This window comes from Diabrotica virgifera, chromosome 8 (assembly GCF_917563875.1).
Source record: "Diabrotica virgifera virgifera chromosome 8, PGI_DIABVI_V3a".
NCBI lineage: Eukaryota > Metazoa > Arthropoda > Insecta > Coleoptera > Chrysomelidae > Diabrotica > Diabrotica virgifera.
The window spans coordinates 65,871,253-65,895,656 of record NC_065450.1 but is presented as its reverse complement, the minus strand read 5'-3'; the positions used below and the strand labels follow the sequence as shown (position 1 = coordinate 65,895,656).

Genomic DNA, 24,404 nt, shown 5'->3' with positions numbered 1-24,404 from the left:
TCCTAAATACAACTCCTGGCTAGTTGTTTTGATTGTGGCTTTTAATTTATTTGCATATACATATACATGCTGTAATAATAGTATTGTTTTCCAGCTTTGTACCTTTATTTTATTTCTTTGTTGAGGTTTCTTAAACTCAACATTAAACTGTGCTTAAACCGGCCTTTATTTTCTCTTTTTGTATGTACACAACGTTGACAAAGATTTCTCGTGTTCTCACTAACGTTACATGTTTTGTTTGTTATTTAGTGTGTCTATTGGTTGTTGTTTTTTTTTAGATATACAAAAACTATAACCTACCTAACTTTGTAGAATAAATAAGTAACCAACAACTTAAATTCATATTTAGTTTAAAATCATTTTGTTATACAGCAGGTTAAAATAATACAAATTTTAGTAGCACAAAAAATATGATTATAACTTGGCCACATGATATACTAGATGCACTATGCTAAAACAAAAAAATGAGAGATTATACACTTTTATATGTATAAAAAAGAATATTGTGAGGGCAGGAATATCTGTATACCCACTTACATAATTATTTATTGACAATAAAATTATACATTGATTAAACCAAAGAATATAAACGTTAAACGAATATAAACGGAGAGTATATTATATTCTCTGTTATAACTGATTAGCATGTATGAGAAGTCTAATATCAATATTTGCTCGCTATCCTCTTGTTCTCCGGTTAACATTTATACTTTAGAACTCCTAAAAAAAATATTTTTTTGTATAAAGTTGTGTAGGGGCTAATTTTTCTACTTTAACAATATGCACATCATTCCATTTCATTGATTCCTCGCTGATATTTTTGGTGTAGTTAGCTGTGTTTTTAACTCAAGCTTTAATATTCATGAAATCTCGAAATAAATAGTAATATAGGGTTTTCCAGTTTTCTTTGCCCAATTTATTATAGGTGTTAGTTGTGAAGGCACATACAGTGGTCCTCCTTTCAGAGCATTTTATTTTTCACATTCTATAAGAGCATGCATTGTATCGCCCTAGTTTTGGATGTGTTCTACCACAAAGAGCTTACGAGTAATGCTTTCAATATGTGTATTTAAGACAATGTATGATTAAAGGGCACATATAAACTTATTTTTATTTTGCCCAGTGCAATTATCTGAGTAAAATATGATGTTTCTGAGCCCAACTCCGAAAGGTACAAATGGGCTTAACTGATTAAATAAAATAAAATATGACGTTTTTCTGTAACATGATCCCTCAAATATTTCTAGTACACAACCACCTATTTTGTTAACACCCCTACAAGCTATCCGTCATGCCATAAAAATAATATCCTTGTTTATTATGTATATCGTAAATTGTGTAATTGTAACAGGCAAGCCCTCTTTTATAAAAAAATCACTTCTGTCTCCGTTTGGAACAACCTGAACTGCTATATAGCAAGTCAAAACAGCATACTAGAGTTTTGACGAAGACAGTTTTAAATCGTTTTCTTTTCTAATTGACTTTGGTTCTTTTCATTAATGTGAAGATTAAAGCTTTCCTGTTTTTTCAGATTCTCTTTATTGGATAGATCTTTAAAATATTCACAGAAAGAACATTTTTTTTTTGGCTGAAAAAATTTAAATATTGTACTCAGTATTGAAAAGATTTCCATATAAATACTTTTTAATAGACTGACAATTATTTTCTGTGCACTGCTTTAGATACAACTGATACATTTCAGGTAAGTTCAAGCCCCCCCCCCGCCTGTAAATATATTCTCTGTGTGTGAGCTAAGCAGTAATGAGATTCCATTATAGGAAAAGAATATATTATGCCTTGATACCTACTTAAGAGTAAAATTTAGAAATCTAATTGTTTGCAACTGAGAAAATAAAACGCTTAGGAAAAAAATCAGTTACAAAATGAAACAACTCGAATTGTTACACTTTGGAACTAAAATAATTACCATTTTATGACAAAATATATGCGTGACATCTTCACCGAACGTTATTATAGAGTTATTACCATTTGTAATTCGTAAATATTGGTTATTGAAGCACTTCCCAACATTTGCCTCGAAACCACTATCATTCAGACTTGTTACTCTTTGAAATATCTTTGTATAGATAGCTAATAGACATTATTCTATAGATATAGATAGAAATATCGTAAATCCATAACAGAAATAGCGTATCCATAAATCTGCATATGGAAGTTACATTAGGTATAACATCAACATGTGGATTGAAGGATGAGTTTCAGTGTAAAATGACAAGATCTGACATTGGAAACCCTCTCAATAAAAAACCTCTAAATTGTAATTAAAAACCAGAGTTCCATACAATTGGATCAGCTAAGATATTTCAGACAGAAATGAGAAAAGATTATATTATGTGACAAAAAGATGCATAGAAGACTTACTATCACAAAAACAGCTATGAATATGAAACGCATGAAAATATGAAAAACAGCCACATAATATTATGCATCCCAAACATGGATATTGAAGAAAGCCGACAGAAATAAAATAGACGGTTTTGAGACTTCTCTCCGCTTTTCTAAGGTTATGTATTGTTATTTTCACTCCCATTTTCAATTTCTCTTACATACTACCAGTAGAAATTATTACTCCCTTAGGGAGTGACATTTCTCTCAAAGATTAAGAGAATTGTTTTCAAGAATACAGCATTTTCAGTTTTAGGGAGCCACGCCTACTTTTACGTCACTTTCTCTTACCATTTCTACTCCCTGAAATTCAAGAATAAGGACACAGATAGTATTCAATAAAAAATTTTATCTACTCTATGTCATGTTATATATAAGTTTTTAGTTTGTGAAAACTGTCATTATAGATAGCAGTGCGTGAAGGATTTAAAGTGTGCATGAAGTAACAATGTATTTTAAATGGGATTTACTTTTTCGCACTGTTTTTTGACATACTTTCATATAAACAAATATCCTTAACTTTCGCGTTGTCATGGTGATGACATTGTGAGCAATAAATTACAACAAAGGTTTTTGACAGTTTTATGGTTTGAAAGAAGAGAATTTTTAAATGTGAAAGTTCCAGAAATTGTAGAATAGACATGACTTCCAGTGACGAAGAGTTACAGTTTTTTATTTGTTTATCGTAGATAAAATATTGTATGAAACTGTGCGTGAAGTATTTTTGCGAATTTACGCGATTTACAGCAAACATCGCGTGCGTTCGCAAAAAGCATACTTCACGAACTGTTTCATAAATAACTATTATGTACTCTATGTCATATTATGTATAAGTTTTTAGTTTGTGAAAACTGTCATTGTAGATAGCATTGCGTGAAGGGTTTAAAGTGTGCGTGAAGTAACAATGTATTTTAAATGGGATTTACTTTTTCGCACTGTTTTGGCACACTTTCATATAATCAAATATCCTTAACTTTCGCGTTGTCATGGTGATGACATGTGAGCAATAAATTACAATAAAAGTTTTGACAGTTTTGTGGTTTGAAAGAAGTTAGAATTTTTAAATGTCAAAGTTCTAACAATTGTAGAATAGAAATGAATTCCAGTGACGAAGAGTAACAGTTTTTTTATTTGTTTATCGTAGATAAAATATTGTATGAAACTGTGCGTGAAGTACTTTTTGCGAACTTACGCGATGTATAGCACTCGCTCCGCTGTCGCTCGTGCTCTAAACATCGCTTGCGTTCGTAAAAAGCATACTTCACGAACTGTTTCATAATAACTATTCGTAAATGGTTAAAAGTATATATTTTAATTACATCTTTTTTGTTGCAGATTGCGAGCAGGGCTCTTGGGAATCGGGCCTTTCCTACGAATGTCGATCGCTGCTCTTCAAGGCGCTTCATAATCTCATCGAACGCTGTCTGTTGTCGCGCGACTTTATCCGGATCGGAAAATGGTTCGTTCAGCCGTGCGGCGCACCCGTCAAAAGGACGGCCGAGGGCTTAGGAGCCGGTCACACGACATCGGAGGGTGTAAACGTAGGAAATGCTCATCTTAGTTTTTCGTTTGCGTTTTTCGTTCACGGTGAAAGCTCGGTGTGCGCGTCTGTTGACGTGCGGCAGCATCCGCCGGTTAGGAGGTTATCGAGGTGGCATATCCAGCAGGCGCAGGCGTCGACGGCAGGGCTAAAAGGTTAGTTCAGTTTTTTTTAATTAGACATCAGCTTTAGATCAACAGATTAGTTTATCAGTATAAGAAAAGCCATCACTCTCCTAAAGCTTCCAAGAACCTTTAGGACAGTGTAAGAGTGAAACCTGGATCATGAAGGTTAACATGATGAACAAATTAGAAGCCTTTGAGATGTCGTCGTTTCGTAGAATGCTCAGAATATCTTGGGTTCAACGCATTTCAAACAGAGAAGTCTTAAACAGAGTAGGTCAAGGCGAAGGTGACTTAATGATGATGATAAGAAAGAGAAAACTTGAATATCTGGGGCATATAATGAGAGGTAGCAGATACAGGATGCTGCAGTTAATACTCAATGGAAAGATCGACGGAAAAAGAGGAATTGGTCGAAAGAAATATTCATGGCTCCGAAACCTTCGTCATTGGACTGGCTTATCAGCAGATCAATTGTTACACACCGCACAAGATCGAGAACGATATCGGCAAATTGTCATGGAAGCTATCCACGCCTAAAAATTTGGGCACGGTACTTAAAGAAGAAGAAGGGTAGAATGAGCATAAATAGTGAAATCCTTAATAATATAATATATGCCGATGATATTGCCATATTTACTTTAACTCGACAAAGTCTGAAAAACACACTGGAACGATTGAACGAAAAGTTTACCATATTTATGTATTTATTTATTTATTTATTTATTTATTAACGGGATACCACCCAATTTAATATATACACAAAATATTATAATTATCTAGTGATACAATAAATATAAAGATATAGTAAATATGTATGACAAAAATTGGCGATGCAGCTATATAGAAAAAACAAATATTAAAATAATACAAAGTAAATAACAAATATAAATCACATAAGATTACAAAATTTTTTTAAACACTGTCTACAAACATTTTCCGAAGCGCACAGCAACAAATCAAGGTCTATTCTATTTCCATTTAGAATGATTCTACTCAGCGGAGAATGCCTACCAAAGTTGCAGGATGAAATTTAATTACAAAATTTTGGGATGTTCTAGTAACTCTAGAGGGAACATTAAAGTCAATTAGAGACAGTAGATCATTGCAATTAATTTTTGAATTCAGTAGTTTATGAAGAAACAAAACATCAGCATACATCCGTCTGGAAGATAGCCTAGAAAGGTTTAATTTATTTCTAATTTCTGAGTAGGAATGGTCACTTAAAGGTTTGTGTAATTTAAAATAATATGTGGTATTAAACGAGACACTCCATATTAATAATATCCGGATAGAAAGGGTAGACAAATACAAATATCTAGGAACATTGGTTAGTCAAAACGCAGAACAAACACAAGAGATTAAAAGCCGTATAGAAATAGCAAGGGCAAAATTTGTAAAAATGAAATATCTATTATGTTGAATAAACATTTTCAATTTCTTTGCAACACGAAAATGCAGCAGGTGCATAATACTCTGGTAAATCGGAGAGTGCAGGAAGAGTCTATACCGGTTTCGGAGGGTTTTTCCTCCTCATCAGTAGTCGCACATCCTCTTCTCTTCGATTTCCCCAGGCATCACACTTTGGGCTTTCCGAATTGCAAAGAACGAATTGTCACGGAGGTACTATACTAGAGCCATCTACCGAAAAACAAAGTAAGTGATAAATCGAAGTAGCACAGAAAACGACAATAAATATCGTTCCCATACCACCAGATTGACAACAGGTGGAATAGTTTCTTTGGTTACAACCTCCCGAGATTTTCAAAAATTGTAAATCATACAGGATGCCGAGGAAATTAAGATGAGAGAATTTTAAATAATTCACCACCCATCTGCTCAGCGTGGTAAAAGTTCCAACAAGACAGATTTCTTAGTACTCAACAAAAGAGTAAATGAATTAAAATGTATAAACATTTTCAATTTCTTTACAACACGAAAATGCAGCAGCTGCATAATACTCTGGTTAAATTGGAGAGTGCAGGAAGAGTCTATACTGGCTTCGGAAGTTTTTTCCTCCTCATCAGTAGTTCCATATCCTCTTCTCTCCGATTTCCCCAGCAGGCATCACACTTTGTTTGAGTATTAGCTGCTGCATTTTCGTGTTGCAAAGAAATTGAAAATGTTTACTTAAAAAACACTACTCTTTTGTTGAGTACTAAGGAATCTTTCTTGTTGGAACTTTTACCACGCTGAGCAGATGGGTTGTGAATTATTTAAAATTCTCTTATCTTAATTTCCTCGGCATCCTGTATGATTTATCCAGGAGTAACATCCTGGTTAAAGAACCTTAGAACCTTTACTAACACTTTACTGCAAAAATGGCGGCAAATTAAAACCGTTCGTGAATTATGGGACACCTTGTATAATAGAACGTACACTTCACACCAGTAGATCACGCACCTAATACAGAAAACTATCTTTAAATGTGGTTAAACCGTTGATCGATGAATATACTGAATATACCCCCTATATTCATCAATCAACGGTTAAACTGAAGAGAGTAATTAAAAAAATAGAAATTTTGAGATGTATATATTATAATTATTTTTGTACTTTTTTTCAGTCATCTTAGCCCCGTTTGGCCTATCAGGGACCCTAACTGGTCACAGCTTCAAATCACCTGAAGCCACGGCCCGCCTCTTGGACGATTGGAGCCAGTTCTATCCATTGGATAAATCCAACACCCTTACAGATAGCAGTGTTGTGGAAGTGATAGTAGGTGGTGTGAAAATGCGTTACCCCTCATGTTATGTCTTGGTGACGGATATGGATGAGACTACTAATTCGCCTGTGTTAACTGGATTACCTCCGGCAAGTCCGTCAACAGCTGCGATAGATGAAAGGGGCGAAAAGAGGGGAAGTAGTCCGGTGGCAATGGTACAAACACCTCCGCCCAGTCCTGTTAAGATCAGCAGCAGGGTAGTACAACCTGGACCTTATACTGTAAGTTCACACAGAGTTTTTTTTTAAATTCCTTTAATTTTTTTGATATTTAATCAACGTACATACTTATTTCTCGTTATGTAGCAGCAGTAGTACTATGTTTGTTTCATGCATTTGTTCTATTTTTATTCATGTACCATGTTCTTTCAGAACGTTGGTTTCCATCATATCTATCTTAATTTTATTCACTGCCACCCTAAATAGTATGCTTATATCAATACCATACCAATCTCACAACTTCTTTAACCATGAAGTCCTTCTTCGTCCTGGACTGCGTTTGTCTTCTATTTTCCCTTGCAAGCTATATTTGTGACCTCTCATTACATGTCCGAAATACTCCAGCTTTCTTTTTTTGGCCCTTTTATAATCTGGGTAGTCTTGCTAGACGTTCTAGTATTGTGGAGGAGTTTCGAATCTTCTCCACCCAAAAAACTTTTAAAAATCTTCTATAGCACCACATTTCGAAAGCCTCAAGGCGATTTAGATCGATTTTATTCAAAGTTTTATTCAGTCCAAAACTTTGGACACCATAAAGTAAGACCGAGAACATGTATCAGCGAAGTAAGCCGATCGATCCTCAATGTAAATTTTAGGTCTGTTACATAATACCTTGGACATACCTAATTCTAAGAGCGACTCTGTCCTGCTCTATCCTATTATAGATCTAATTTTGCCGTGACTCTCTGCGCTACAATTTAACTGATATCAAAGGTAAACAATTTGATCAACTTGCTCAAGTTTGGTATTATTTACATACTTATAACGGTTTTAAATTCTCTTGTTTACTTATTACGAGTATTTTGGTTTTCTGTATGTTTAAGAGTTTAGATCCAGACCTGCTTCACGTTTCAAAGTAATATTTGCACAACTTCTATGTGGACATAAAAACAAATCTGTTTATCAAAAAGGTCTATACTTCTAGTTTTACGTATTTTTGTTAATAGATATATTATTACTTTACAAAGCCCATTCTGCTTTCACCAATTTTCCCTATTGTTCTTTCCCAATGCCTATATGATTATAATATTTTGTTTCTTTCTTCAATGGTTCCTCGTATGAATGCCACATGTTTTCCATTATTCAGTATACTGTATGGGAATTTTCTCTCTAAAATTAAAATTTTTTAGTACCCTTATTTTATTTATTTTGTAAAAATTCCATTAAATTGCCCGTTTTTGATTTCAATATTCTTTCCATGTGCATAGTATAACCAATTGGCGGTGTGGCTATAGACCAGGGCGGATCTGTAAAAATATTAGTACATTTGGACGTTGAGAGGTGACTCAAATTTTTTTGCAGAAATTGCTTGTAAAATAAATCAAATAATAATATTTGAGTTATCCTCCCTCTCAAAAAGGTCCGGAACATTGTTTAAATAAACAAAATGTCAAAAAATTAAGGAAAAATTCGATTTTTTTTTTGGTTTTTTGATTATAACTTTAAAAGTATTCATTTCCGAGAAAAGTTGTACTGACATAAAAGTTGCGTAATTAAATTTCCTATAATATAGAATTAGTTAAAAATTTAAGAAATACTCACAATTGTTGCAAAATAGCAATAATTTTGAAAAAAACATACAAAAACAAGTATTCGCATTTTACGTTTTTCAACCATTTATGCTACACTTAGGACCTTCATATTTCACCTTGAAAAATTTTATGATACAGTAAAACAATACTGTAAATTTCATTAAGATCGGTTCAATAGATTTTGCAAAATAAATTTTGCAATCCAGCTTTCGTAAAAAAAATTCATTTTTTCAAAATGTTACAGGACTGAAAATAAAGCAGATAGCAAGTTGAAAATTTTTTTGCACATAGAAGTGTACTGTACCATTCATTTGCAATTTTGCAAAATTAAAATCGATTAACTACCGCGGCGTCAGGAATTTTTTTAAATAAACATTAATTATTGGTGCTACGCGCAGGACAGCGGATAGTTTGCTCTGATTGGGCATTTCAATGACCTTTTATAATGATTGATACATTTTAATTTTTATGACATTTTGATATAAATAAATAAATTTGTTTATTGCAAAATAAAAACACATACTCTATCCTTTGAAATAACACTTTTATTAGCAAAAACTTTCTTTGTTCATATATTTTGTGGAATAAAATTGGTTTTGTGGAATTAAAATATTAAAATACAACAAAATATAGAGTAAGAAAGTAATATATTAGATAAAGATTAGAAGAAATTTTGGTGGAAATCAACCTGTGTGAATCGAACACAGCTGTCCTGCGCGTAGCACCAAAAATTATTGTTTATTTCAAAAATTTTCTGACGCCGTGGTAATTAATCGATTTTAATTTTGAAAATTGCAAATGAAAGGTAGAGTACATTTCTATAAGCAAAAAAAAATCAACTTGCTATCTGCTTTACTTTCAGTCCTGTAACATTTTGAAAAAATGAATTTTTTTTGCGAAAGCTGTATTGCAAAATTTATTTTGCAAAATCTATTGAACCGATCTTAATGAAATTTACAGTATTGTTTTACTGTATCATAAAGTTTTTCAGGGAGAAATATGAAGCTCCTAAGTGTAGCATAAATGGTTGAAAAACGTAAAATGCGAATACTTGTTTTTGTATGGTTTTTTCGCAATTATTGCTATTTTGCAACTAGGGTTAATATTTTTTAAATTTTTAACCAATTCTATATAAATTGAATTACGCAACTTTTATGTCAGTACAACTTTTCTCGGAAATGAATACTTTCAAAGTTATAATCAAAAAACAAAGAAAAAAATCGAATTTTTCCTTCAATTTTTGACATTTTGATTATTTAAACAATGTTCCGGACCTTTTTGAGAGGGAGGATAACTCAAATATTATTATTTGATTTATTTTCAAGCAATTTCTGCAAAAAAATTTGAGTCACCTCTCAACGTCCATCTCAAAACAGATCCGCCCTGGACTACTAGACGAAAGTATGGATAACCGATGAAGTCTATTTCTGATAGAAAAGAGACGCAACTCCAAAGGTTGAAAATTACAACACACTCGACAAGCAAATAAAGAAAGACATCAAAGATCCCCAAAGGGAATGGTAAAGGAAAAACTGAAGAAATAGAAATATTAAAGAAAAAACATTCAAAAGAAGTCAATGGATACCTGGAGGAAATACGTAGAAGAAACCTTCAGGCTAAGGCCAGACAGACGATAATTTACGACGCCGTAAGAGCAGTAAAATGAAGCGCGAAAATGGGTCCTACAGTGAGTGTAGTGGATGGCCAGACTGACCTGTAAAATATCGCGCAGCAACATCGAACGGGCCCATCTTCGGCGTAGTGTCACAAACGAATGGACCTGGGTTCAAATTTGTAGTTCATCTAGCCACAACGACCAAAACTCTGTATTTCCTGCTCTTACGGCGCCGTAAATTATCGCCTGTCTGGCCTTAGCCTTAAAGACGCGCCAGAACTTCAACAATGCCGTCAAGGGAAGAACAGGCCCTCCATTCTCCACTTACACTTAATGAAATGAAGTGAGAAACGCCAAACATAGTACTAGGGACGGTAAGGTAACAGGTCCCGATAATTTTCACGCGCAATTTCCAAAATTTTTCAATGAGTTCCATCCAGGGATTTTCCTACCTAGGATTTTCCAGAGTATTCATTTGCTCTGCCTATAGAGTTGGGGATCTTCCTCTTGGTTTTCGGTTTTCTACCTTTTTTTCTGTTACTTATAGTTCCATGGTTCCCATCCTTCTGGCTATGTGGCCGAAGTAATTTAGGGACTACTCGGTTTACTTTTCTTAATAGCCTATCTTTGTATGAAGCTTTGTTCGAGCGTTAATATTTCCTATCGCCACCTACGCTTCAGAGACTTGGACCATCAAAAAAGCAGATTCAAAACGTATAATGGCATTTGAAATGTGGGTCTACCGGAGAATGTTGCGCATACTATGGACCGCATATCGCACAAATAATTCAATATTAGCCGAACTTAACATAAAAACTAGACTCAGCACAACTATCAACCAAAATATACTGAGATATTTTGGACATATAACTAGAAGAAGAGAATGCATGGAACGAATGATAGTTGAAGGCAACGTAGAGGGCAGAAGATCCAGAGGAAGATCTCCATTACAATGGTCGGACCAGCGGTGTCATGGTGTGGGAACGCGTGGGAACGCCGTTCCCGCACTGGTTAAGAAAAGAAAAAAAAACTAATAGAGAATTTAGGTCTTGTAAACAAAAATTAGGAGTGCGTTCCGGCACTGCGTTCCCGCACTGCTAATTTTGCCATGACACCACTGGGTCGGACCAAATAAGGGACATGACTGGTTACTCGTTCTCCGAAGCAAAACAACACGCACAGGAGAGAGAGGATTGGATAGAAATAGTCAAACGACTTACATGACGCCACTACATCCTTACGAAGGAGAACAGATAGAAGAGGGAGGGTATGAAGCTCTTCCATAATTGACAGGTTGGTTCTGAATTTTGTCCAGGACCCACATATATTTCTTCAGTAGATCCACATTTCGAAGACTTCGATATTACTTCTATCAATTTTTTCGAGAAGTCTGTTTCAGCTGCGTATGTAGTAATGGGAAAATAAGTGCGTTGGCCAACCTGAGCTTAGTATTCCTTGTTATTGTTCGGTGTTTCCATATTTTAATTAATTTAGCTGTGGCGGTTCGGGCCATTGCTAGTCTACACTTCTGAGGACCTATTGCTATTGTTGGTTATCAGAGAGCCCAAGTACACATATCTGTCTACTACTTCGAAATACGCCACTTGGTGTATTTGCGGTAGATTATTTGCCCTGTCTATGATCATTATTTTTGTTTTTCCTGTTTTGATCAAGTCTCACTATTCTATGACTAAGCTTTGTTTTTAAACCAAGAGGAGTAAACTAAAAAGACAGATTCACACCCAAGAAAGTCACTAGAAATATCACCAAATACATCTTTTTTTTTTTGTTCATCATATCGGCCTTTGACAGTAACCCATAAATATTATATTATACTAATAGGTCGCTAAAGAGTTCTAAAAACAACTGTTTTTTATATAAAACCAGACTAAAAATCTAAGAATTAAAGGAATAACGCAGAAAATACAAAAAATCGCTGATATAACTTAATTACAGTATGAAATGCCAATAGTGTCAAAATTTTATAAATTTCATCAATGTCACAATTTGATACCAGTGGAGTAAACTTGCCCGAGGTTGGACCAATTACAAACAAGCTTTACAGCGAAGGAAATTTGAATTACTCCTCTTGGTTTAAAAATAGACTATAGATAATTGGATTTCAGAAGGGGTATTTAGTATATTTATTTGTTATAGTAGCACCAGCTGTCTAAGGGACTCCTTAATAATCGGCTCAGCTGGACTTTATTGTTCAGGGTGGTAGCTCTCTTGTTTATAGAATTCCACACCTCCAACAATAGCACCCAGCTAAGCTGAATATTAATGAGTCTCTTAGATAGCTGATACTACTATATCTAATACTTTTACTGCCGCTGATACCACTAATGTTTAATTTTGCATAATTAATTTTTTTGAATTTTTAGGTGTCAGTGGAACATTTTTCTTCCATGTCAAGAGAACAGACAGCCGCCACAATTTTACCAGAGCGGACGTGGCAGGAGTGTATATTGGGTGGCGGACAAAATACGCAACCTGAAAACAAGGAATTTAGTGGCAATTGGGATTTCGTAGAACCAACAAGAAGAACAACTTGCGTGTGTTCAAAGTAAGCCCTTCATTTTGTCTATTTAAATTTGTTTTTTTTTTCAAATTCAATGGTTTTTTTAAATAACTGAAACCCCAAAACCTTGTACAAGGCAGATGAAAACCTTCTGTTTATATTTGAACGAAGGATCCTGAGAGGAATATTCGGTGGTATCTGTGAAAATGGTACATTCTTTACATAGAAAAAGTATTTTCTTTACATAGAAAATATTGGAGAATCGGAAAATTGTGCTAAAATAGCAATTCCCTCAGTGGCGTAGAATTTGGGAAGGGTCGACCATTCACTATCCCGTGTCATACGTTAGAAATTAGACGTTAACTTATCATAATTTAGTAGGATGTATAATAGTAGCCACACTTTCTGCCAAAAGGATCAGGATTCGTCAAATAGTTTTAAATTACTGGGTAAAAATAGTTGTTAAATTTTTAAATAAACCATCCTGTAACTGAGTAAGTAGCTGCATTTTATTTAAGTGATTTGGGTTAAATCTTAATATTTTGAGGTCTAGAATCTACAACTCAGATTGGACATTCTTAATGAAACACCCTGTATATGAATAAAAATTAATCTCCTCTTGTTGTTCTGAAGCTATTTTCTTGTGGCATTTTTATAATCTATTACTTTTAATGGGAAATAAGCCACAATTTTACCAAAAATAATTTTACGCAACTCATCAATATTGGCAATATCATTTTAAACTCTTCTACTTTAAAATATATAATACATGTCTGAATTGCCGATATAAATGAGTCAGATTAAATAAATTATATTAGAAGAATTTTTTACTAAGCAACAACATTTTTGTTTATTAGTATTATTTTGTATTTTGACAACGACACCCGACTTGGGCGTTGAAACGTTTAATAAAATCATTTTTGGTAAAATTGTGGCTTATTTCCCATTAAAAGTAATAGATTAATCTCTTCTGAAAACGAGTTCCGAAACGGAAATCGAAACGCCAATTACCATATAGAATGTAATTTTCGTTACAACTATGGCTTAGCCTCATATAAACATAATATTTACATAATTGACGTTTCAATTTAAGGAAAAACTTGTGTTAATTTTTTCACATTGTTTTTATAAAAAACCATTGCATTTTAACAGATTTTTTTCTCTTACACTGTATATAACTTGTATGTCTAAAAAGAAATACATAAACAAAAGTGTACTAAACGTTAAGAAAGAATACACGTTTTGGTAAATTTGTAACATATGGTAACTTTTTTACTTAAGACAATATGCAAATCTTGAAAGATAACACTTAACTATAAAACATGTTGGAAAATGACTTCCCGTTATTATGTATATTAATAAGTAGATTAATTTTACATGAACTGTACAACATGCGGCAAATAAAATAATCATATGAGTTAACTTACGAACATACAAAAATGGTCAAGGTGAAATTTGTCAAATATATTCTATTCTACAATTTTTTTCTCGTTATTTTTCCCTATGAACGTTTCCTTCTAAATTTTCTTTATCTTCGTATTCTTCAACTTACTATTACATCTCTTACATCGCATTACTGTTACATACACTCCTGGTAAAAAAAATTCAGAAAAATAAACAGAAATTGTTTATTTAAAACACTAAAAAAGTAATGATAGGAAAAATAAGCAACTCTAAAGAAAGTAATAAGTATCACGAAAAAAAGAAATTTTAATTGCCCACAGGTGGCTGTTTTTTTAGGATTAATATTGGGTATTGGCTCCCCTACATCTGCGAATGATTTCAATACACCTAGACATACTTGCAATAAGTTGCTGAATCTGTCCTTGCAGTATAATATGTTCCCATTCTTCATCCATCGCTATTTCAGCTCTTAAATAGTTTCTAGTAACGGTTCTCTTTTTTTAATCTTTCTCCCTAAAATGTTCCATAAATGTTCTAATTTCTAATGGATTCATGTCTGGACTACAAGCGGGCCAATCCAAAAGGAGCATAGGGACAACAGTGTCCTCCAGATACTGTAGTATATATCTGTCGGCTGTTAAGAGCTCCATGCTCGATGAAAATTAATTCGACATGTTTGTTGAAAGAAATACCCGCCAACACCATAACACCTCCGCCACCAAAAATGTTGGGTAAGTTGCAAATCATTCTCCGGATGTCTTCCATACATGTTCGCTTATACAACACTCCATTACTGAACAGTCCAGTCTCTGTGATCATTCGTAAAACTCATCCTGTCAGCTCGATGAGTTGCTCTTAATGTAGGGCATGCTACTTACTGGTTTATGAGAGTGTAAACCACTTTCATACAGGACTCTTCTTACAGTTCGTGTAGAACTATAAGTTCCTCAAGCTTCTAACAACGACTAGCGAGAACATTTTTCGGAATTGTTTTTTCCACTGCACACCACATTTCTTTGTGATTGGAACCACACACACTTTCTTAGTACTTGAGATGAACTGCGTCTTACTTAGCGAGCTTGAGGCGCTCTGAATCTTAATTTTGCGAGAAGCAATTAGGCCCTTATGTTAATGGGAACCAATATGTTTTTCATATACCTAACTAGCTTTGGAAAATTCTCGAGAATGAAAAATCCGAGAATATTCTCTAGAATATCCTCTATATATGGAGAATTTTCTGAGAATGAACCCTATCACGCGCTTAGGGATATTATTAGGGTATTAAAAATCATGAAATTATATACAAAATTATGAGACGAAACAACAGTGTTCTTTATATATAAAAAGAATGTGTGTGTACTTTGTACGCACGTAAGAAGTTATACTTCTATTACGTATTATGTGATTTTAACGAAATTGATATAATGTACTTTAAACAGTTTATTTATGTTTCATTTAAATATTAAACGAATTTTAATACTTACTACTTTCCAAACATTTTTATTAAGACAATACCAAAAATTTTAAAAAATAAAAGAATAAAACGCACACAAACACATTGAAAAATGCCACAAAGAAAAAATGATTTCTGAACGATAATAATTGTTGGCAAAAATTTTAAATACGCATTTTCTGAAAAAAAATATATAACAAATATACTTACAATCATAAAATGCATAAAAAAATAAAAACTTGCATCGGGATTCGAACCCGCGAATTTGGGGACGCTTTGATTCGTAATCGAAGCCTAGACTCACTCATCCAATTACACATTATTTGTCATGTGGAAAAATAGGGCAAGTGAACGTTTTACTGTTTGACAGTTGTTTTGAATTTACGTAATCAAATTATGTAGTTTGATTTTTGTGGAAGAAAATATTAAAATATGACAAAGCAGTAAGAAAACAATATATTAGATGAAGATTGGTAGAACTTTTGTTGGTAATCGAATTAAGTATGTAAATCAAAGCATTACATACCTACTAGATAAATAAATCTACGCCAAAAAATCATACCTAATTTAAAAATAAAAATCGGACCTAATTTCGGATTTCTCTCTAAAATCCCCATTCTTGAGAAAATAAATTTATTCCGACCTAATCCAAATGTATAATTACAATATGATTATAATAAAAACTACTTACCAAAATAGAATGAGTTTTCCTTGTCCAAAAGTCCAAAAATATATATGAAAACTATTTAAAAAGGCAGTATAACTATTAACTAACTTTTGTTTGTTGTTTCTTTTCCCACAAATTTCAAAACGCAACAACCATAAATAATCAAACCACACATAGAGAAATAAAAACAACATTCTTTTTATTTCTCTATGAAACCACAGCTGTGCCACAGCCGCCATATTGAATAATTTTTGACATGTCATTTGAACATCCAATCAGAACAAAGTTATAATGCGCATGCGCCCGGATCGTAGGTTTTAACATATAAAAATTCACCCTCATATCGCGCGTAACGAAGTATAACTTCAAAAAGTACAATCACTGACATCACTATACTTAACACAACACATAGACACTTAAAAACTAAAATCTTTATCGTGAAAGTACAGTTTGCCACAAAATATTTAGAAATAATATAAGAATCAGAAAACAAATAAAATTAATTTCAATTGTTGGTTTTGCAAAAACATGTAAGCACCGCTTTAATTTCTTGTGTGCTAAAATACATAAATATAACTTATATACAGTTAAATCTATGTTAAAATTTAACATAAATTACAGGTGTAGAAAGTCAGTAGGACCTCATAGTAATTCAAATAAATGGGCAACGGGCAGTGGGGCATTTCATCGGTCCAGCGGAAAGGCAGGAAGGGCAAAAGTTCCCTTTCATAGACGCTTTCCTTTGTTACCTTTTCCAACAGAAAGGTTGGTCACTCGCTTTTGTGTTTTATACTTTGGACGATTTTTAAGAAAGTTTTCCTTGTTTAAAAAGTTGCTACTTTGGCATTTAACGGAATAGAAACAATAAAAAGAATAATTAGTAAAGACGTGATAAAAAACATTTTGCTCCAGTACAGAACATTTTTGCTGTTAAATAAACTGTAATACCTAAATAAATAAACTAAATAACGCTGAAAGTCCCTTAAGAGGGCCGAAAGTCCCTTAGAAGAATAAATAAAAAGTTTCTGTTGAATGACATATTTGCAATTAAAAATCACACTAAATTTTTTCTTTTATTTTCACCCCTTTAACTTATTAAAATAAACAATACAGAAGTTTTCAGGGACTTTCGGCTCTCAATAATAATGTAATCTTTCATTCTGCGTTTAAATTTTTCAAAAATATTCCCAGGATTCGAAAAAAATGAATACATTTAAAACACATTGAACATATTGACAGGCGACATTTTGTGCGTTTCCCCTTAGCTGAGACCCCAAGATATTTAAAGTGTTTTACCTTTTCAAACTCATATTCGCCAATATTTAACCTTGTCACATTAACGTATTTTTTCTTGAGCATATTATTAAGTACATATTTTGTTTTATTTTAATTTATTGTCAAACCTCTCTTCTGACAACATCGCAAATTCTTCCTGTAAACTGTTTAGTGTTTAGATTTCTGCTAATCAATGCTATGTCATCAGCGTACGCCACAGCCACAAGTTGCGACATCGATGTTATAATAATTGTACCTTTTATTAGTAAATAGTATTTAAAAATTGTCCAGAGTATAATAAAAAGGGGTGACGGGCTAAAAACTTATCTTTCCATCATCTAAACATAGTCAGTTTGTCTGTTGTACTAGATATATCAATAATATTACACAGAATAGCAATTGCACCAGCTACATAATGAATTAAAGGGGTCAGACGTAAAAGGGTTTAAGTGCAGTTTTGATAGTATGTAGGTACTAAGATAATCAGCTTCAAAGTTGTTTGAGCTTTATAAATTCTAGGAGTCATTAAACTAAAATGTGTCTAGTGTACAATGTTCTATAAAATGATAAAAATATAAGGGTATTATTATTACTTTTACTATATCATTCATTTTTTTCAATTATTAAAAAAATGTACTTGAATCGGTACATTATGTCGATAAATGTTACCGGTAAAATGGTTCAAGTGCAGATGTTAACTATTACTAATCATTTTTTTTTCCAGCTGTTATCCACAGTGTAACTACAAATGTACTAACAATTAGTGTAACTAACTACAAATGTATCTACAGTCTACTATTTATTTACTTGAAATTAATCCTGTATTAACATGAATGTGTTTTTGCAGAATCCTAACAATAGTTTAGTGGTAAAAGGATTCAAGCGCACTTAAACCCGTTTACTACTCTTTGTTTTTATAGAATACTAAAAATAGTTTTGTGGTAAAACGGTTCAAGCTCACCTAAACCAGTTTACTACTAATGCAAACTGAAATTGTTTTCATTAAATTAAATGTAATGATAGATGGCGACTGTAGGACGAAATATGCTTGAATTATTTTACCACCAAGTTATAATACCATTTAATTATGTGAATCTGTACTTCGAGCACATTTTTAGAAAAGTGCACTTAAACCCTTTTACTTATAACCTAACCCCCTCAATTATGATATTATTACAACGCATTAATTGATTTCAAAACTACAATACACAACATAGGAATAACATACCTCCATAACTGGTAGTTTTTTATGAGCATAATTTATTTATACTAGTACCAGCTATCTAAGAGACTTATATTAATATTCAGCTCACTGGGGTGCTATTGTTCGATGTATGGAATTCCATAAACAAGGGATCTACCTGTTCTATGAAATGATCCCTTGTTTATGTAATTTCACACCTCAAACAATAGCACCCCACTGAGCTGAATATTAACGAGTCTCTTAGATAGCTGGTACTACTATAAATCATGTTATTATGTAAATACATTGTAGTAATATGATTTATTAGACAAACTGGCTCACTATTAATACCCAGAATAAGTAACACAAATGTACTAACTCATCTTTTAACTGGGGGTTGTGGTTTCATATATTCAAACATTTATTGCAAATATGTAGTGAATTATCCTGTAATCTGTTATACACATTTTCAGAAATAATTTGCTACAAAACGAAATTAAGAGACATCTAATATTTCAGTTTGTTCAGAGAGGACCAAAAACGCCCTTACATACATACATTTCACTCTTATTAGAGATCGTCGTAGGGGTATATTTGGCTATCTCTACCTCTACCTTTAGCAGAGATAAATAACTATATGAAAACCATTCTATCATTGCAGATGTATTAGCGGATCGTACACACCTCAAGGCGGACCTCCTTCTTATCCACGGACGCAAGAATCTACAGCAATACCCTCGGTGGGATCACCTCCTTCAGTAGCTCCTTCTCCGTTACCGAATCCCCACTCGCAACCTGCTTCTGTTCCTCCTGGAGATCAAACGATGCCTACTTTATCCCCTCACCCGCCTACAGCCAACCCTTCACCATTGGAAAAGACACATACACCAGATCAACCGCCTAAAAGCGTCGATAGCGCCGGGAATAGTCCGACAACTGCAGGATTGGTGGAACCGAAGAGTGAGACGCAAGTCACTACGCCGAATGTACCGATGTTGAAAAGGCCGTTTTTAATCAGTAAAGAATATGAGGTAAGCAGATTTAATCTTCTTCTTGAGGTGCTGTGTCCTTTAATGGAGGTTAGCGACTACATTGGCAAATCTGTCTCTGTCTAGGTACTAGAGGTCCAGTCTCTGATATTTCTAAGCGATGAAATCTGACTCCTTCGGGAACCCGTTTTTCCTTAAATTTTTCCTTGGATGATCAGTTGCGCGAGGCGGTACTTTTCGTTTCTCATTATGTGTCCCAGGTAGCTAACTTTTCTGACTTTAATGATTTTTAATAGTCCCTTTGTGTACCTATTCTCCTCAAAACATTTTCGTTGGTGACGTGGGTTGTGCAAGGTATTTTCAAGATCCTTCTATAAAGCCAGAGTTCAATGGTTTTGACTTATTCATCAGCGTTATGTTGAGCTTCCAGGCCTCCGTTCCATACAAAAGTATTGACCATACATAGCACTGCAAAAAACGACATCTGACTGATATTAATGCTACTGTTACAAAATAAGCTTTTCATTTTGATAGCCTTGTCGGGCTACCTCTATGCTTGCTCTTACTTCTTGTTTATAATAAAGTTGATTATTGAACCAGCAGCCATGATATTTGTATTTTACATATTCAAGCTGTTGGTGGTTCAAATATACATTGGAAGGAGTAAATTTTTGTTCTTTGATAATTTCATAACTGCGGTTATGGCAGTGTTGATCTTCATCCCCATTTTTTCACAACTCTTAAGGTCTAAGAGACCCTATTTAATAGTATCTGGAGACTATGGTGAAATTGTGAAATTTTATTGAAATAGAAATCCTACTAACAATAAATATGAATTTGCCTAATTAAATGTAACATGCAATATACAATACATGCAATATACAACACATACAGACGTATTTATCAATACAAAAATTATTTTTTATCCAGGTAAAATATATGTTTTTAGTGATTTTTTAAAAATTTGAAATTTTTTAAAAAATTTGAACTGTCACTGCATTCTTAACACTGGGGGGAAGATGGTTGAATTCATTCATACATTTGTAAAACAAGGATGTCATTGTACTATATTTATTAGTTTTTTGAATGTCAAAATCTTCAATATTTCTTGTGGTATATGAATGAACTTGACCCCTCAATGTAACATATGCATTAAAATATGCAGGCAACATTCCTTTTTTTAATTTAAAAATGAAACCCATAGTAAGGTAGTAAAGCCTTTGTTGAACTGAAAACCAACCTAAAGTAGAATACATCATCTCAATTGGTGTGTAGCGATTGCATCGAATAATTGTTGTCATACCTCTGTTATACAAAATTTGCAATGATTGAATTAATCCTTTATCACCTAATATAAAACACTTGAACAGTAGTCAAAATGGGGCTGAATTATACTTCTAAATACAGTGATCCTTGAAAATAATGATAGATCTTTGCAAATTCTATTAAAGAAAAATTTTTGTTAGATATTTTCTTGCAAATATATTGAAAATTAGGTTTCAGAGAGAGTGTGTTATCCAGTATGAATCCAAGATATTTAATTTCATTGACCCATTCGATGCATTCATTATTAACTTTTACTTTCAAATTTTCCATAATTATATTATTTAATTTATACCGACTAGAGACTATCATTGACTTTGTTTTACTCGCATTAAGTTTTAACTTGTTAGCATCCAAAAATATCTCAATTCTTTTTAACAACCACTGCATCCTTCTAACAACCTCCACAATATCATCACCACTGCATACAATTAATGTGTCATCTACAAAAAGACTAATAAATTCCAGACCCTCAACATAATTTACATCATTGATAAAAATAATAAATCCGAATCAGTCATTACAGCAGTGTCATCTGCATAGAGGATGTAATTTTTTTTCCATTTATCGATACCTTTGGAAGAGTGCGATGAAGCGTTCGCAAATATTACCATCGGAGTAAAGTTAAACAGTATTGGTGATAGCATACAACCCAGACATGTTTATGCACTTTTGGATGCATTTCCACCCATTTTTCTACTGTAGACTTTTTTCCTGACATCCTCCTGAACACAATGCAAAAAGTTCCTCTAGGTGCTGTATTTAAAAATCGATTTATTCGGAAAAGAGAGCAGCTGCAGCAGTAGGTACTATAATTAAAAGAGAAAAAGTAATAAATATACAGGACTGGAAAGGCTGGTCAGAAAGAATAGTCGCTCTTGAGATGAAAGATGAACAGGGAGAGCCACAGACAATAATTACGGCATATGGACCCGATGAAAATGAGAAAAAAGAAATCAAAGAAAAATTCTGGACAGACCTAAATATAGCAATAGAAAACAGTAAAGGGCGGATTTACGTCATTGGAGACTTCAACGGAAGAGTAGGAATCAAAGATGAGACAGTAACGGATGTAATTGGAAGGTACGGTGAAGAAGTGAGAAATGATAATGGAAAACGGTTAATAGAATTCTGTGTACTAAATAATTTAATAGTAACAAACACACACTACCAACACAAAGACATACATAAATTTACTAGGCAAGGACCAAGAGAATCAGAAAAGTCAATAATTGATTACATACTAGTAGAACACGACAATCCAAAGGTAATTCAAGACGTTAGAGTCAGAAGAGGACCAGAAATAAGTAGTGACCATTATTTGTTGGAAGCTAGAATAAAGAATAAAAACAAAAAACCTCAGGAACATACAAAAGAAAACAAAAGAAAAATTGAATACGAATCAATCAGAACTTACAAGCTCAGAAACAAAGAGATTGCCCTGAGATACAAAGAAATGGTTGATTTAGAAATAGCAGCTCTGGAAAATGCAAATGATAGTAACAACCTAGAACAAAAATGGCAATCATTTAAAAATATATTACTGGAAGCGGCGAAAAAAGTATGTGGCATTAGTAAAAGGAATGACAAGGTGAAACAAACAAACTGGTGGAATGCCGAAATAAAACAACAAGTGAAAACTAAGAAAAAACTTAAGAATAATTATTTAGGAAACAAAACAGTAAACAATTACAACAAATACAAAGAGGCAAGAACTGCAGTAAGAGATATGATAAAAACAGAAAAGGAAAAGAGTTGGCATCAATTTGGACAACAGCTGGAACACAATAGCAAAGAAAATCAAAAACTTTTCTATAGAACATTAAAATCTCTGAGAACAGACAAACCTAGTAAGGATATGAGAATTAAAAACAAAGAAGGAAAAATAATCACAGAAGAAAAAGAAATTATTGAAAGATGGCGACAACACTTCCAAGAATTATTAACTACCACAAAAGAGGATAGGAATAAAGAAAACAGTAATGCGACAGGTAGTGAAGAACAGAGAACAAGCATCGAGATAACAATCGAAGATACAATAGAAGCAATAGGCAAACTTAAAAACGGAAAGGCACGTGGACACGACCATATACCACCGGAAATGCAAGTACATGGGAATGAAAGGCGTAAAACAATTAGCTGAAATATTCAAAGAAGCAAGCAAAAAAGAAACAATACCGAAGGACTGGGAGATAGGAGTAATAGTACCGATATATAAGAAAGGAGACAAAGATTGTAACAACTATCGAGGAATTACACTGTTATGTTCTTCTCTCAAAGTCTATGAAACAGTACTAGAAAAAAAGCTGAGAAACATTACAGAAACTACTTTAAATGAAGCACAGAGTGGCTTTAGAAAGGGACGAGGAGTACAAGACCATATTTTCACGGTAAAACAAATAATTGAAAAAACGTTACTGTCTAAAAAGAAAGCATATATGGCCTTCATAGACCTGGAAAAGGCATTCGACAGGGTGAAACGACAAACTGTGTGGGACAGCTTGATAAGAAGAGGGGTTGACGATAAACTAGTTGAAATCATCAGAAGTCTTTATAAGAGAAATAGGAACTACATAATACATAAAAACATGAAATCAACAGAATTCGAAACAACTGAAGGACTAAGGCAAGGAGGTGTCATGAGCCCAACCCTCTTCAACATCTTTATGGACGAAATCATGATAGAGTGCATACCACAACTAAAGAAATTGCATGTAGGGTACAGGAATCTCCATAGCGTAACCATTTCGGAATGTGCATTCGCAGATGATGTAGTAGTTATCTCAGAAAAAGAAGAAGACCTGCAAAATAACCTGCAAGCATGGAATCACGCATTATGTCAACAGGGTATGAAGATAAATACACATAAGACGAAGACCATGGTAATATCGCAAGAACCAGTCGTAATAAATATGCAAATTAATGAGGAGGCAATAGAACAAGTAAACCATTTCCAATACTTGGGCGTTACAATCGAAAATAATGGAAGGCAGGACAAAGATGTTGAAGAGAGGATAAGTAAAACATCAAAACTATTTCATGCAATAAAAAATAGCTTCTTAAACAAAAAGGAAATCACAAGAAAAACCAAACTAACTGTATTCTTCTTTCTTTCTCATAATCCTTAGTGCCCTTCAGGGCGTCGGATGTCGGGTTCCGCCTTTTATCCACTTCTTCCAATTGCTTCTATTGGTGGCCAGGTTCTTCATATCCCTCATACTGATGTGTCTCCTTTCACCTATATCTTGGATCTGGTCCATCCATGTCTTCCTCGGCCTTCCCTTTTTTCTTTTGTTTCCCATTTTGGCTTCATGTACCTTCTTTGTAAGTCTATTTTGCTCCATTCGTTGTATGTGTCCAAACCAGCTTAATTGTTTGTTTTCGATCTTCCTAATTATCGGTTCTTGTTCCAACTCTCTTCTTATATCTTC

The 24,404-nt window shown here is 33.5% G+C and overlaps 1 protein-coding gene across 2 annotated transcripts in view; it reads left to right on the top strand.

Annotated features, from left to right (window-relative positions):
- LOC114331768 (mediator of RNA polymerase II transcription subunit 13) overlaps positions 1–24,404 on the top strand; it is a 369,259-nt gene that overhangs the window by 250,255 nt on the left and 94,600 nt on the right. For both annotated transcript variants that reach the window (XM_050659705.1, XM_050659703.1), the window contains exons 3-6: positions 3,742–4,101; positions 6,635–7,014; positions 12,543–12,724; positions 19,323–19,692. In XM_050659705.1, coding sequence (XP_050515662.1) covers positions 3,742–4,101; positions 6,635–7,014; positions 12,543–12,724; positions 19,323–19,692 — 1,292 coding nt within the window. The remainder of the gene's footprint in view (positions 1–3,741; positions 4,102–6,634; positions 7,015–12,542; positions 12,725–19,322; positions 19,693–24,404) is intronic.